We start from the raw sequence: 12332 nt of genomic DNA, 5'->3' as shown, positions 1-12332 counted from the left end.
TGGCATTATTGTCCATTTTGTAAAAATTATTTAAAACATTTTTGGTAGATAGTGGCAAAGATCAAAGACTGACAAATCAAGCTGGAAAGTACAAAAGAGTTTAGAATATAGAGACAGCTAAACCAATGAGTCAGATTTGAGTCTCTTTTGCCAAAGTGAGGAGAATGTTCCTGTGAAAACCAAGACAGTTACTCCTAGAACAAGTACCATGTGGGTGGACTGATTTGACTTAGGCCTTAAAAGAGGGCTCTAAGTACACGAGTCTCCTTGCCTTCTTATTAACTAGAAATGTCTAGAGGTGATGTCATTAAAACATCCATAAGAAGGTAATATCAACATTCGGCTTGAATTTTTATAGAGGCTAATGATGTTAAATGTCAGTCTTTATGGAGTTTTAAAACATAATAATCAAGGGATGGAGTTATTTCCTATCTCCCACAGTAATTCTCCTATAGACATTTCTGATTTACTTAAAGCAGATTGAGGAAAAATAAAAGGCTGTAAATCAAATCTTTCTCTGATGTGTAGCTCTCAACGACACACATGAAAACAAACTAATTCAATAGTTGGATAGAGGACATGTGAAACCTATTAAACAACCACTTCCACCAAAAATGTACCACATTGAAGAGGCTATGGTCTTTCCTTACTCTGCATCTATCTCCTCTTTTTCTGGTACCACCACTCAAACCTCCCTTTAAAAATCACCCTCTCTATTCCAGGTGTATAGGTGGGGACTGACTCAAATCTCTAACTCATGTGGTGTGCTCAAGCCAAACTCTTTTCAGCATATGATCCAAAGAAAATCAATAAATGTTAAACATGAAAATTCTTCTCTATCAAGCAAGCAGTGGCCTCTTGATGCTGAAGTTATTAAGCCGATAACTTCTCATGCTGCAGATGCTGGTGAGACCTGCTGAGACTTACGCCTACAAAGAGTAAAGCAGAGATGAAAGAAACAGGAAATCACCTAATACCCCTGATTGAGCCTCAGTTACTTAATCTCCTAAATATTCTTTCCTGCTTAAACCAATTTGAGTTGGTTTCATAATTTGCACCCAGGGGTACAGATTAATAAACTAACTATAAGCTTGAAGGAAAAGAGAAATTAGGACAACAGAGAAGAAACATTTTGAAATTTTACTAATCAATAAAGAATAAATTCAAAACTTGGCAAGAATTTAGAGATTTATTCTTAATTCTCTAAGATGCAATACATATTCATTTCTGGTTATCTTTGCAAGGTCTTCCACTTTTCTCACTTAGTGTACATAAGAATCACCTGGGGAGATTGTTAAAACACAAGACCTCAATATTCTACTGTCGCTTTATGCTTAGAGTGGCTGGTAGATTGTTAGTTAAAGTGGTTCAGAGTACAAAATGTTTTGATATTGAAAGACATTAAGACATCAAAATAGCTCTTTTAAAAGTAATATTAACTTAATAATCTGCTTTCATATCAATGAGGGCTACTACAAATGGCTAAAATATTTATTTCTAAGTAGATGAAATCAACTGATTTCAATAAAGACATATGTAAAATTTGGCAAATTTCTCCTAGCTATTGCAACTAGAGGTTGGCCACTGGCCTAATACATTCTAAATGAGAAAATGAAAATTTTCATGCAGTCAAATTCTTAGAGCTAGAAGGGGGAACTCAGACATGATTTAATCTTAACCAGTCATTTTATAGATAAGAGAAGTTAGATATCATATTCATAATAAGACTACCAAGAACCAAGCCAAGATCCCAAACCAGGCCTCCTCCTCTTTTTCCCAATGTTCCTTATAGAAGTCTTAGGCTATTGTTATGACAATAAAGTCATCAAAAGATGTTTTTAATTGCCATCTTGGAGAATTTTAGGCTTTTGAAATTGAATAAGAAAACCTCAGAGAAGCCCATACAGGCTACAGAAAGCATTCGACCAATACAAACCTTTTCCTTAAATATTCTATTAGACTTGGTAGTACAAGGAGGAAAATACAGAGTTAACTAATTTCCCTTTTATTATGGTTAAGTCTAACTAAATAATGACTGAAATGCAGTGAAGTCAGAAAAGGCCAATGTGAGAGAGGAAGATCTCATAACGCTGCAAATGGATAACTCCTGGAGAACTATAACCCTGAAATATTGAAGAAAATATCAAGTATAGGAAAAATAAAAGACACAAGATATTCTTTAAAGTCAAAACATTATAGACTGGAGTAACTCATGTTTACTGCAGTTGTTACATCTGAATTACTGTATAAGGTCAAACTCCCATATAGTGAAAAACATTTTTGAACAGTTCTAGGTCACTGCACTAACCCAGGAAGCATATATCACAGCCTCTGTGAATGGTGCCTCCTGGAAAAGTGCAAAACCCAACTTGTATAGCCTTGTCTAGAGGCCTTGTCCTTAAAGATCCCTTTATTAAATACAGCATATTTAAGGATGGAGGTAGGTAGCCCTGAATATATATAAATATATAATGCTATGAGTAATACATGTTATATAATATAGAATGCATATTCAGGATATAATCTTACAGTATTTTTTCCCCATATTTCTCATAGGGCATATAGTAAAATTTGCCAATGTTAATTGAACACATGATATATTTCTACCATATCTCTTACAAAGGTATGACATAAAAGGGTACTGCTGGCCTTCTATACAGTGTCATCTATTACTAAATTGTTAAACAAATTCTCATATTTCTCTTTATAAGCAATTTAGCTATAATTATGGATCAGTGTCAAGGCCAAGAAATAAATGAACAAAATACAAATATTCTTATATATATCATTTCGAAGACAAAGAAACAATGCTAATTATTCTTGACTTTCTTCTACAGACAGTTCTCTCCAGCCCCTTTAAGATACTTGGTTGTAGTTAAAATAGTCTTGTGAGGAAGCATGAAAAACTGACCAGGGAAAAGACCACCTCCCACCTCTTCCAAGCATTATGTGGTTAGAGTTTGAATTCTGGTGACACTTCTGAATTCCTAGCGAATAGAAACCTTCTCACAATTCTTTGTAAAGGCCTCCCGTTGCCTCCTTTCCCCAAGTTCATGGAGGTGGAACATCGTCTAGTCTTTACCTGTAAAGCTACTGTTCATTTCAGGAACATCATCCTCCTCCTCATTCTCTGCATGGACTATGCCAGCATTTTGCATATCATTGTAGGACTTGGTTCTCTTTGGAGTCGACTGCTTGGAGCCAGACTGAAGGTTTTGCAAGGCATCCGTTGTGATCACTTTCCCACTGACTGGCTGGCTAGGAGGTTTGGGTGTCCCATAATAGTTTCCTAGGAGATAGAGAGACACATTTGCATGTTTCAGAAAGAATACTTTGTTTTTTTTTCTTCAAGACTTCACATCCAAATTTCTCAGCACATTTAAAAAGTATGTATTTAAACTGAAAAAAAAAAAAAAAACCAACAAAAAACCCAGAGCAAATTTTATTTCTAAAACTGGTTAGAAAAGATGTTTCTATCTCGCTAGACATGATTTCAGAAGCAAGAGGGAAAGCTGCTTTGTTTTGGTGCAAAGAACTTTCCAGGGCTAAAAACAAAGGCAGCTGTGCGGAATAACAAAACTTCACCCTCATTACATTTGAATTTCAATTGGTTATTTACCTTTTTACATATATGCACTAGCATAATGCTGAATCCAATTTAGACTGAGCCTCACAGAAAATAAAAAATTCATTACTGCCGGCATCTTTACAAGCCTACCAAGTTGAGGTCACCTTCCCTTAATAAAAGGACTCTTCAAGAGGGAACCAGGGCAATATTTAGAAAGAAGGACAGTGAACACCACGTGTCGCCTCTTTAACTGAATGGCAGGCTTGACCTTCAGGGTCATTCAGGGTGGGAACAACCTTGCTAAGTTTTAACAGAAACTCTGCGTCGACTGTGCCACCCCTGTGGGTCACCCTTTTAGTAGCTGCCCATCTTCTTTCAGCCACTTTTCTCCAAAGTTTGGTTAAGGTCCAACCATAATGTGCTTGTTGATTCTGAGGTACATGGCTGAATTTTGCATTTTAACGTGTGTATATTTTTAATGTACACTAAAAAAAATGTAACCAGCAAATTATGGTAGAAATATAAAGTTTACTTATAAAAATTAAGTGAAAAAAACAATATTTTTTAAAATTGACTTTTTAAACTTGAAGTTTAAAAATGCAAATATATAGAATAGGAAATTAATCAACTTAATAAAGAATAGGAATGGTAGTGATGAGTTTCCTTTTGAAAATTTAAGTTAGAAAGTAAGCTTTTTCAAGAAAACCTTAATAATAGACATTACATTAAGATATGGACAAAATCATGAAGGAGATTCATAACGGCCCAAGTTTGGGAAAAAAGCTTATAATTAATAATATTCTGTGACTACATGATAAAAAAAAAAATCAGCATTAGAATGCCACTGACCTATTCACCATCCCACATCTTTTAGAGTATGCCCAAGAAAACAAATTATATTGAGCCCTTCAATAAATCATAAGCAAGATTTATAATTCTGTGCTTAGTAAAGTAGAATTTATAAATCACAAAGAATCCTGTGCACACTGTTTCTTTTCCAAAGATGCCAAAGATTTCATCTCATTGTCTAACCTCAGTACAAAATTACATAAAATATACATTTATTATACAAGGACAAAAGAAAAAAGTGACAGTAATATGTTGTTCTGTATTACACACAGGTGATGAAGAATTTGCTTGCATTAAGTTTTATCTTTATCATTAAAATTCTTTTTTACCAAAATTATTTCTTTAAAATATTTTTTAATCACCAAATTATAAATATATGCACCCACTTTCTTTGAGCGTGGTATAACAGCGTGTCAGCGTAGGAAATTCTGAACACATAAATTGAAAAGTGCAGTAGACTAAGGGGTACCATGCTTGAATTTGAAGGATACCAGACAGCAATCTACTAAGCACATTCTTGCGACTCGTACTCAATCATTACAGTTTTTTCATAGAATGTGATAGACCTATCAACTCTTCAAAAAAACTCTTTCAGGTTTCCAACGTAAAGGTACAGGTACTGAGTAGAACCAGCCTCAAGAAAGGCATCCTATGTGTGCTTTTATGGAGTTCACACATGCACAAGGAAGAACTAGTACATGTAAGAAACAAGACTCATCTTGCAAGACTCATCATCAAAAGATGTCCATGCTTTCTTGAAGTTCAAGTCACAGTGTTGACTTTTTCATTAAGTGAAGACTATTAGTGAGGTTTAAGAAAGTAAAGAAGCTAACTACTAAAAAAATTCTTTACAGTGAACAAAAAATAGAGACAAACCTCTACTGAATTTAATTCTAATTCTTTCCAATCACTATTTCACCAAAACACCATGTAGATTTTTGAGTTACGGTTTAAAGTAAGGTCGATGTCTATATGAATCTTCCATTGAAAGATGTCACTAAAAGATGGAACCCTTAATTCATGATTTTATAAGATTATAATCATATCACTCTTTTTCAGTGCCATTAAATCGAAGTAACACTCATAAGACACCCATTGTCAATTAAGAATCAATTAAAACTTAGATATCCTCAATTTATGACAGAAATAAATGTTTGGAAAATAAAAGTTCTACCTAAATTTGACAAATATGCATGAACTTTCGTCAGTTTTCAAGGTCAGGATCTTTCTTAAGTTAATAAATGATTAACAGATTTCAAAATGTGACTAAAATCTCCCCTAAATGATCTGCTCATTCATAGTTGTTTCTTGGTTCTGGAAATTAATTTAAGATTGATTGAAGGCAGATAAAGTACATATTATTAGTTGAACTACACAAAATTGCTATTATAAAAGACAAACTGTCAAATATCAGCAGTTTCATTTGGGTTAATCTAATGTACAGGCATTAGCAATATTCGACACACTGTGGTGGAAAAGAACTAAGAAGAGAAAGAAAGCTCATGGTTCAAATCCCAGCTTTACCACCCACTAACTGGCTATATGTCCCTGGGCAAGTTATTCCACCATTCTATAAAAAGTCTTATCCTCTTTTCTAAAACTGGGATTCTAAGAGAACCTAGTTTTTACTTAGCAAATTTGTTATGAGGATAAAATGCATTTAAAGTCTTTAGCCCATGGTAAAGTCTGACGCTAGAGTCAAGCTGGATAAATGCTTATGAATGTCGATAGTGTATGTTTTTAATCTTTAAAAAGAGGATCATTACATCTTGTTGGGAAGATTAATGAGACAATGTGTCTGAAGTGCTTGCCACTTGGTAACCTATTATTATTTATTCCTTGATGTAAGGAATAAGTCAGCAAACCTACCAATGACCAAATAACCTCCGGCAAGTTTTTTACATTCAATCTAATAATACTTTCTCTGTGAAATGGGAAATTCTCTCAGTAATAGCACCAGCACTAGTGACCTTACAGGACTATTGTGAAGATCAAATAATGTAACTTTCTTTAAGGAAAGTTACATTATTTGCCCTGGAAACTATAAGATGTTATAAATACGATGGTGTTATTTTTCAAATCGCTCCAGTATTTCTCATTTTCCGTATTGCCTATAACCTTTATAGAAAAGCTTCTATGCAGTGGTTTTCTAATTGCAGGGGTTCAACTTTCTTTGTAGATTTTTTTTCATAAAAAAAAATAATAACAATAATTTGAATTACTGACCAACATTTAAAAACTGTTTCAGATTACATACTCCCCTCATCAGTCACAGTTAACAGGGGTCTCTATGTCTCAACCCACTCAAATACCCCCAGGCATTTGAGTTCACAGCTCTTCCCTTCCAGGAAATTCCACCTTATCATTAGTTTGCACTCTGGTCATAAATAATCAGGCCAAGCCTGGCCACTGGCAGAAACACAACCCTTACAGAGAATATGCATAAGAAAGTGACTATGAAGACTATATTGATCACTTAATGGTATTAAATAAAAATTATGTGAAGAATTACAAATGCTTAAAATTTAATTTGGGTTATCACTTGGCAGGCTGCAGTTTCTAGGAGACACGAGCCTGACTGTCCCCCAGTCTCCACATTAGCCAACAACATACTTGCGGATGTGGTCGGACTCTCTCCCAAGTGGGACTGTGTGTATCTCTGCTGCTATTTTCGGAACTGGCTCTACAATAAAACTCAACAGGGATGGTGGCTGGGGAGAGAGGGGAGGGCAGGGAAAAATGTAAGAAGCAGCTACTTCTGTCCTTAATTAACAGGCACAATCTTTGGCCACCGCCAAGCCAAAGAAAACATTTTCTGACATGCATTTAAAAATTAATAGGGACTGAGCTTGATAAAATATTTAAGGAGAACCGTAACCCTGAATTTTAAGTCAAAATGAATCTAATCTATACTGACTCTCGCTTTGAACATATTTAGTATTCGCTCATTTATTTCCTCACAGAGAACCTTTTCAGGCCAGGCACTGTGCTAGGCACTAGAAATAAAACCAAAAAGTGGGACTAAAACACGATCCTCACAATTGCTCTGTACAATATATTTAAGTTTTCTTAAACTTTGTGCAAACAATAAAGTTACGCATTAAATTAATTCAGTAAGTCAGGGTGGAGCCTGAGATTCTGAATTTTGAACAAGTACTCAGGTGACGTTGATGCTGCTCATCCATTGACCACCCTTTGCACAACAAAGGTAAACAGGACAGGGAAAATCATTCCTCTTTTGTAAAAGATGAGAAACAGGGAGGCCCAAAGCAGCAGAAAGATCTTTTTTAGGGTTAACTTGGCTGGTTCAGGGTAAAGAGCACTCAGGCCTTTTGTCTCCAGTCCCATCTTTTGTATGGGGTCAGGGAGAGAGACTTATCTTCCTATAGGAGAAGCTTTTGAAAATAAGTAGAACAGGATGATACTGACCACCGTATGAATCTAGAAAGTGTATGAATCTAGAGCATACACTTTCAGTGGGACAACATTGCTTCCAAGGGGGCACAATAGGTTTTTGGGGGTGGGGGGAGGGGCGTTAAAAAAACCTTATGCTTTTGATGTGTAAAGCACAGATACACATACAGCACCCAAAGACATAGGCATCCAGCATATCTGTTTTTGTTTTGGACCCAAGGCCATGCGTGACTGACCCTTGAAAGTTTTGCAGGAACATTCCACAGTCACTCTCACCTGCTCTTTCTGCTCTAAATCCACTGCTTTTCTTTCAGCCCCCCTCCCACATGCGAACCGTGCCCCCCTCATCTCACAGCTCTTACATTTACTCTTCCTTTTGTATAACACTTTTCTCTCTGCTTCTTGTCCCATTGTCACCCACTCATCTCCAGGGACAGTATCTGACCCCATAAACTAGATCAAAGCCACCCTCACAGGTTCTTACATGTTCTCAGAGAACCATGTACCTCTCCTTCCCAACACCCTTTACCATATTTATCAGACTGCTTAATTAATCAACACCTGTTATTATCTCTAAACTATAAGCTCCATGAACGCAGGGACAAAATCTATTTTTACATACCACCGAATCACCATGCTAACATGGTGCCAGGCACACGCTGTCACTCAGTAATTCTTTACAGAATGAGTAAATGCACAAGTGGGACAGTATCCATGAATTGCAGCTAGGAAAAGCTACATTGCGGATCTGGTTTTTACTAGCATGACTCAGGGCAGTTTCTTTTCAGTCCATCAATTATACGTGAATTACCTCAGATTCACATCACTTAACTTGGCCACTTTCTTGCTTAACTCTTGATGTGATCATTCATAAAACTCCTATCATGGTCTTGTCATTCTTCCTTTTCCTACCTGCTCTACCCTACAGAACTATGATTTGTATGCACAGAAGGACGATAAACCAACATCCCATAATTAGATGTTTGTTCTTGTCAGTGTCAATTGGCTTTAAATGTAAGACTGAAGAGGGCAATGTAAGTTAATAGTTTTATTACCCTGAGCTGCTAAGGGGCCTCCCTCTTTCCAGCCTCAGTTCCCATGGAATAAACTAATGGTAGAAATAGTGCCAATTTAATAAGGTTTTTTGTGAAAATTAAATTTGATAATGTGTATAAAGTACTCAGCATTGTGCTTGGCACAACGTTAGCATGTAATAAACCCTGGCAATCTTAAAGTGTGCCAGATGTTGTGGCAGATAAAAGCTTTAAAATGCAGAAGAGGGTATTATTATCAAAATATATATTCAAAGAACATTAACAAAAGTTACCTTTATTGTGCACCTACCATATGTCGTTACACATATAGTCATTTACTCAAATCTTTATTAACAATCCTACAGGAAAAAAGACATCAATATTTCTATTTCCATATAAAGAAACAGATTCACGCAATGCATACGTGATGACTGACATTTACGCAAAGATTTGTCTGACTCCAACAATTATATTCTCAACTCCAGGAATCTTTGGGGATCTCTGAGTAGGGAGGTAAGCAAACCTTCCCTGGCCCACGGCCTCCTCATTTCATGTGCAGAGGAATAGTCCATAATAGCACAAAAACCCTTTGGTTACTTCTGTTATCAACAGAGAACATTCCATGGTGGAGTTTGCCAACAGAGCCTATCACAACAGAAGGCTTCCAAGGCCTGCCAAAGAACAGGACTCCAGCCGGTCTCATTTTCCTCAATGACAAACAAGAACTCTCTTCACCCCTGCTTTATCTCTGTGTCCCCCCAGCAAAAATGTATACTCGTGGTAGCTGCTTTTCTGCAGACCTTCTAGGAAGCAAAACAATAATTATTGAATGCTGACATCCCCTTTCCTAATTAACATGCAGAAATATGCAATTCTTCACTCCAATTTGAAACGTCACACTGGCACTGCACTTCCATGCCGAGGGAAAATCTCTGCAGTGCTCAAAGTGTATAATCAACCTCTTCTGCCCAGAGGCATTTGTAAAACAGGCATGTTCGGAACCACCTTCACTGAACAGTTCATCTCTTGTAAACTTTCTCCTACATTAGTCCCAAGAGCTGGCTGAGGCAAGCAACCTGTCTTGCTGAGCAAAAATGTCAACAGGAAATAAAAATAAAGGAAAGCAATGCAAAAGGGAGATGGTACAACTGATTTATTTCAAGCACCATATCAAATAAATTAGCTCAGTGCTATAATTAAGAAGTTGGGCCAAGGAAGAAAGACATGCTTATTCTTGTCTTCTTGGCCTTGACTTGCCTTGATGTTGATTCTGTCTAGTGATAGAAAGAGAATTTGGTTCACATTGAAAGCAGAAATCAATTATGAGCTCAACCAATATCTTCTATGCCTTGTGAGGAATGATAGCTGGGTTCCTTATACAGCCAAGAAAGGCCTTTACTCTGTTGGTACATATATAACTCTCAGCAATTACAGCTGGTGGGGATAGAAAGTTTCATCAATGAGCCTCTGGCTTCCCCACCATAACTGGTGCTTTTCAGTGTTTCTTATTTCAACAAATGATAGTAGCATCTATCCAGTTAAGTAAGACTGAAACTAGGAGTCATCCTAGGAGGGTTATCATCATCTGCTTCTTTACCTCTTTATAAGATAACCAATACATTACCAACTTTTCAATCACATAAACATTTCTAGATTCATTGACTCATTACTACTACCACCACTGCCAATATAGTCCAAAACTAACTCCAACTAGGGTTGCCAGATAAACTGCACGACTGGGTGTTCTGTATTTTTATTTGCCAAATCTAGCAACCTAACTCCAGCTCAACCACCAGAGCTCACCTCAATTACTACCTCTGCAGGGGAAGCTTTTCCTAACTCTACAGAGATCAAATCTCCCCATCCTATGGTCTCATTTATAGATCCTAACACACTTACAATTGTATATTTATTTCTGTGGTATTTGAATAACGTGTCTCATTTACTAAACTGTAAGACTCATAAGGACAATGGTCCTATCTGGTTTTGCCCAGTATTTTATCTTACATAATGAACAAACCGATAATAGAGTCTATAAAAGAAGTATCAATTTCCAGACAGCAGACACAGGAAATACTAGCCTCCCAGTCCTGCCTGCGACATGACGTGGGTGACGGGCATTTGTCCCCAACTCCCTTTAGTGTCTTGACCAGTCTCCCTCTGGATTTCTGTTCTATAATATGAAGAAATGAGCTGTACTGCATTACCAGCTTTAAAATCCTACAACTCTGTAATTCTAAAACCCCCAAAATATTGGCCATGAAAGAATATTCTGCAGATTATCAGGCCTTGAGGTTTTATTGGTTCACTCTACTCATCTGTCATATCACATGTCATTGAATGTATCCACAAAAGAAGATCACCACTCCTCTGTAGTGTAGTGACATCCTTTTTGGAAAGATTTAAAATTATACTTTTTAAAAAGGAGCTTAACTCTAAAAGACCTGCTTTAGTTCTCTGCAGTCAGTTGGGTGAGAAGGGCATGATCTTTTTGAAGAGGTCCTCATCCTTCCTTGCAGAAGCTTTTATTCTATAATTGCACTGTAAAATATGGCAGCCACCAGGAACATGTGGTTATTTAAAGTTAAATTTGTTTAAATTAAATTAAATATTCAGTTTTTCAGTCACAATAGCCACATGTGACTAGTGGCTGTCCTACTGGGCAGCTCAGAATACTGAACATTTCTATCTCTGAAGAAAGTTCTATTGCACTGGTGTTAAAGGAAGCAGGGCATGGTTCCTTGCCCCTCCTTCTCAAGGACCCATCATTCTAACCTTCTCTTGGTTCATCATCTTGCTCTCTCTGGATTCAGACATCATGGTCGATGTTGATTTCCGGACTGAAACACAGTCGTGAGCCTCTCACTTGAACTCATAAAATCCTGACAAGCTTCATTTCAAATGTTACTTCGTCAAGGGGCCCTACACTGAGTTGGGATTAGATGCAATGATCTTACTACATGCTTCTGGAGTTCCCTTCTCAGAACATCATCACTTGTTTTGAAATTGTTTAAATTTAATTGCCTCATAAGACTTTCGGACTATATGCAGAGCGGGGACCCTGAGCCAGACAGCCTGGGTTTGAATCACAGCTTTATCTCTGGCTTACCATGTGAACTTAAAAATGATAACCAGCATCCCTGGGTCTCAAATCCTCTTCTGTCAAATGGGGATAAATTATAACTACCTCATAGGATTGTTGGGTAATTAAGAGAGTTATATAACACACTTTGAACAGCACCCAGCACATAGTATATATGGACAAGTGAATATAATACACTTTGAACAGCACCCAGCACATAGTATATATGGACAAGTGTTGGTAAAAATAACTAATAAGTGTAAGCACTAAAAAGGCAAAGCTGCTTTGTCTTCTGACCTGGACATCACACCTTGTGGCTTGGAAAATGTCTGACCCAAAGTAAATGCTCAACAAACTTCATTTGTATAAAAGGGCTTGCTTTAAA

At 36.8% G+C, this 12332-nt stretch overlaps 1 protein-coding gene across 14 annotated transcripts in view; it reads right to left on the bottom strand.

The window, feature by feature from the left end:
* The window catches only part of MAGI1 (membrane associated guanylate kinase, WW and PDZ domain containing 1), a 554323-nt gene that overhangs the window by 101669 nt on the left and 440322 nt on the right, over positions 1-12332 (bottom strand). For all 14 annotated transcript variants that reach the window (XM_025050818.1, XM_025050820.1, XM_015593788.2 and 11 more), the window contains exon 4: positions 3083-3289. In XM_025050818.1, the coding sequence (XP_024906586.1) occupies positions 3083-3289 (207 nt within the window). The remainder of the gene's footprint in view (positions 1-3082; positions 3290-12332) is intronic.

This window comes from Pteropus alecto, unplaced genomic scaffold, assembly GCF_000325575.1.
Source record: "Pteropus alecto unplaced genomic scaffold, ASM32557v1 scaffold75, whole genome shotgun sequence".
NCBI classification, from domain to species: Eukaryota; Metazoa; Chordata; class Mammalia; order Chiroptera; family Pteropodidae; genus Pteropus; species Pteropus alecto.
The sequence above is the reverse complement of the archived record's forward strand: the minus strand, read 5'-3'. Positions and strand labels throughout refer to the sequence as shown.